Raw genomic sequence first — 4,171 nt, forward strand, 5'->3', positions numbered from 1 at the left:
CATAAGGGGCCCGCCCGTCCGGAGTCCTCAGAGATCCCTGACCCAGAGTCACCGGCCACCGCCCCGAGGACGCCATGGGATGCCCTGAGGCTAGGCGGCACAGGGTGGCACCCGCCCGAAGATAGCGGCCGGCTGCAGTAAGCTTCTGAAACAGCTGTAGCTCTCAGGGCTGAGACCGGAAACCCCACCACACCCGCCCGCCGCTACCGGTCGGTTTGAACTTGACCCTGTTTTGCCGTTGCTAGGAGACCTGGCTCCGGCGCGCCCCCCACTGGCCCGCGTCCGGGCGAGCACGGGAAGGGGGCGGGGCCCCGGCAGGCGCCGGGGGCGGTCGGCAGAGCACCGTTAGGGCTGCCCGGCGCCGGGCCAGCGCCCCTGAAAGCGGCGTCTCGTCCCCTGCCACCGCCCAGGCCTCGCCGGCGCCCTCCCGCTGGTACCAACGCACTCCCGAGTGGCAGAGAGCCACGCTGGATCCGGACGAGGGAAGGACATTTAGTCAGGTGAGCCGCAACTGATGTGGCCACGCCCTGCTGAGGGAGACCTGCCGGCCGGGTGCGGAGGGAAACAGACGAGGGGATCGTGCTGCGAGGACAGCGGACCTTCCCCGGCGGGTGCACCAGGTCGGGATCACTAAAGTCTGGGGACCCGCGCGGCCGTAGGGAGGACCCTCCGGCCAGAGGAGAAGGAGTTAACATGCCGGCGGTGACCGCGGGCCTCGGATGTGAGCACCTCGGCGCGGCGTCCTTGGGCTGAGCTGCAGGTGCGCCCGGGCGGGCGGAGCGAGCGGGGTGGCGGGGACCTCGCTGGCCGGCGAGTCTCCCTTTCCCCTACAGGGGTCGCTCGGCTCCTTCTGCAGGCGCCCTGTTTTCTAACTCGAGGGCAACAGGTGGTGCTTTTGGTCCGAGGGAGAGCCCGACTGCGCCGCCCTGGGAACGGCAGTTACTCTCACCAATTAGGGCGCGGGGGGCGGGCGTGGCGTGGACGCGCTGACGCAGGTGACCAATGGGATTCGGGCTCGGGGGTGGGCCGTGAGGGGTGGGCGTGGTCCGAGTCTGGAACCAAGGTTTCTAGTGCTGCAACCGCCAGAGCTTCCTGGGGAGCTAAGCTGAACGGACGTGGGGTGCTTGTCCGCCCCAGTGTCGAGAAGCCTACCAATGCTTTCTCGTTTGGACCCACGCTCCAATTCAGGAGGTGAGAACATTGTATTTTGGGAGGGGGTGGCGGGCGGAAGATAATAGTGAGTTTAGGTATGCTGTTAAGCTTGTGGAATTAGATCCTGAAGATCAGATTATGTGTTAAAATTTTCTGCCAAAAAAAGGCACTTACGTGGTTACTGCGACTTAGACCAGTTGCTGGTAGATTGTCTCCGTATGAGGTCTCTGAGATCTAGGGACCCAGAGGAGTAAAGTACATATTACTGTAATTTCAGTGAATGTTAAAGAATTTCAGTGGCAGTGCTTATTCTGTCGTTCGCCTCGGTTTGCGTATGATTCTTATCTCATTTGGTTTGTTTACTGAGGCAACTTTTATTTATCAAGTTCCTTGTGTCGCTTATTTTAGCAGGAAGAGAGAAGAACAGTTGTACATTATTTCACAAGAATAACATTCATTTTCCCCCTCAGCAGTCTGGTAACTGGATCTCCTGGGAAGAGAAGTTCTTAAAGAGTAAGAAGGAAGCATTTTTCAATTTGGAACACTTCTCTGCAACTGGAAATGGGGAATGGACTGTCAGACCAGACTTCTATCCTGTCCAGCCTGCCTTCATTTCAGTCCTTCCACATTGTCATCCTGGGTTTGGACTGTGCAGGAAAGACAACCGTGTTATACAGGCTGCAGTTCAATGAATTTGTAAATACCGTGCCTACCAAAGGATTTAACACGGAAAAAATTAAGGTAACCTTGGGAAATTCTAAAACAGTCACTTTCCACTTCTGGGATGTAGGTGGTCAGGAGAAGTTAAGGCCACTGTGGAAGTCATACACCAGATGCACAGATGGCATTGTGTTTGTCGTGGACTCTGTTGATGTTGAAAGGATGGAAGAAGCTAAAACTGAACTTCATAAAATAACAAGGATATCAGAAAATCAAGGGGTCCCTGTGCTTATAGTTGCTAACAAACAAGACCTGAGGAACTCACTGTCTCTCTCAGAAATTGAGAAATTGTTAGCAATGGGTGAACTGAGCTCATCAACTCCCTGGCATTTGCAGCCCACCTGTGCAATCATAGGCGATGGACTCAAGGAAGGACTTGAGAAACTACATGATATGATAATTAAAAGAAGAAAAATGTTGCGGCAACAGAAAAAGAAAAGATGAATGGTGATACCTTTTATATCTGTGTGGAGTAGGTTTTCTCTGGTCTGATTTTGACAAATGGAAGAGTGTCTTCAGCCTGGTCTGCCTGCCTGCCTTCCTGGATGCTGTTAAAGCTTTGTTTTGTTGAACAATCGGATGTCCAACTCTGTTGCCTTTTGGAAGATGAGTAAATGCAGTGCTTCTTAAAATGGTCTCTTCTCCCTACCCAACAAATCTTCTGGTACTGCCATTTTGGGAAGTGAAGCAAGGATAGAAAATTGACCAGAAAACAGTTGGGGAAATTTGACCTGAAGTTAGTGAAATAAAACTTTGAAGATTGTCTGCCTAGTGTTTTGTGCTTACATCTTTGGGGGGCGGGGGAAACCTTTGCAAAGAAATTGTATGCAAGGCTTTGTATGTTAAGATAAAGTGCTAATGAAGGGAAATGTTAAAGTAGATTATTATATATACAGTTATATTGATCACATTGGTCCAACCAGTCAGGGACAAGGAGGAAGTGTTGGTTTCTTAAGATTTGGCCAAATGAATCTTGACATTTTCTGGAATTAAATACTGTAATGCTATATGTTAATTCTAGACGATGTTTAAGTTGGTCTGACTTCAAATAATAAAAAGGTATTTAGGGCATATTCAAGTGCATGGGTTAGTTTTTCTGACAAAGCATGTTTTGGTGTATAGTCTTTTACATTTTAGAAACAGCTATGCATCTTTTTACACGGTCAGGTTTAAAACACCTTTTGGGGGCTTAGGGCTGTTGAAATATTTTGTTGTCAGAATCACTTTCAGTTGAAGAACCTAAAGTAACTCTTTTATATAGTAGATTTGGGCATGTAGACTAATCTTAAATGCATATGATTTGATATGTATATGGATTTATGAAGAAAGCAATTGATGAATTCAGTCAAGAGGATGTAATTACAATACCTGGTCTCTAAAGTATTCCAGTTGTAAATTATTTGTTTTATTTGCTGGCTAAACACAGATGTGGTTTTTCATATATTTTTGTAGTGTTTTGAGAAGAGCAGAAGCTTTATAAACACCACCTAATGCACTGTGCAGTGAAAATGTAAGCGATATCCTTATGTGCTCTGAGCTTTAATTTTTTTGTTTACAAACTGAACAGTGTTATGCAGGCAGTCTAGTCCTTATTTAAGGTAGAGAGAAATGATACAGTACTGCAGATAAGAATTAACAATTATAGAAAATGAAGGGGAAAGTAGCAAAGCTGTGTTCTGTGAAAATTCACTAGCTCTGTTTATGTTGGACTCCAAAAAAATGTTCTAAATTAAAAGGAGGGCAAACCTTTACCTAATTCTTATCTGCAGGTGAAGACTTGCTTCCCGTGATGACATGTTAGCAAATCAGCATGATTTCTGTGTGTTAACGCCAACACCTATTTGTTTTGAAGATAACCAAAAGAAATGCACTTTGCTAGCAGGGTTTGGGGGTTTTTTTGTTGTTGTTACTTTTGCTTTTTTTTTAAAAAATGGAGTTTTTGGAAACTTGGTTCTTGTTACACACAAAATGAAGTAGCTTCCTGTGGAGCCTTCACGTGTTAAGTGTATTAATACCTGCATTAGTGACAGTCACTTAGAATGTTTATATTTATAGAAATGTGGATAATAACTGCCAATAAACTACTGGAGGCAATAGGAGAAGTGTTTGGCTTTGAGTTTTAATGTATGTATTTACACTTTTGATAAAGTTACTCAGTAGTAGTTGAAAACAACTTTGAAAGCTGGGTCACATGGTCCTAAGTCATGTGACACAGGCACCAAGACGTGGTTTTCCAGGAGAACCTTTTTTATTACCCTCACTCTGAGATCATGATGTATGCTCTAGACATCACTAGATC

General features: G+C 46.7%; 1 protein-coding gene across 7 annotated transcripts; it reads left to right on the plus strand.

The window, feature by feature from the left end:
- The first annotated feature begins 317 nt into the window (after positions 1 to 317).
- ARL4A (ADP ribosylation factor like GTPase 4A) lies at positions 318 to 3,971 on the plus strand. Of its 7 annotated transcripts, none has more exons than XM_055589879.1 (2): positions 318 to 500; positions 1,623 to 3,971. In XM_055589879.1, the coding sequence occupies exon 2, from the start codon at positions 1,714 to 1,716 to the stop codon at positions 2,314 to 2,316; it is 603 nt and encodes a 200-aa protein (XP_055445854.1). In that variant the 5' UTR covers positions 318 to 500; positions 1,623 to 1,713; the 3' UTR covers positions 2,317 to 3,971. The 7 variants fall into 7 exon arrangements, with proteins under 7 accessions (XP_055445854.1, XP_055445856.1, XP_055445859.1 ...); XM_055589881.1 differs by having other exon boundaries at positions 1,626 to 3,971; XM_055589884.1 differs by lacking the exon at positions 318 to 500 and adding an exon at positions 600 to 620 and having other exon boundaries at positions 1,626 to 3,971.
- The last annotated feature ends 200 nt before the right edge of the window (positions 3,972 to 4,171 follow it).

This window comes from Bubalus kerabau, chromosome 8 (assembly GCF_029407905.1).
Source record: "Bubalus kerabau isolate K-KA32 ecotype Philippines breed swamp buffalo chromosome 8, PCC_UOA_SB_1v2, whole genome shotgun sequence".
Lineage (NCBI taxonomy): Eukaryota > Metazoa > Chordata > Mammalia > Artiodactyla > Bovidae > Bubalus > Bubalus kerabau.

Excerpts from the sequence above, each read along its gene's own strand:
- ARL4A (XM_055589879.1), top strand. The coding sequence starts at position 1,714 with ATGGGGAATGGACTGTCAGACCAGACTTCTATCCTGTCCAGCCTGCCT.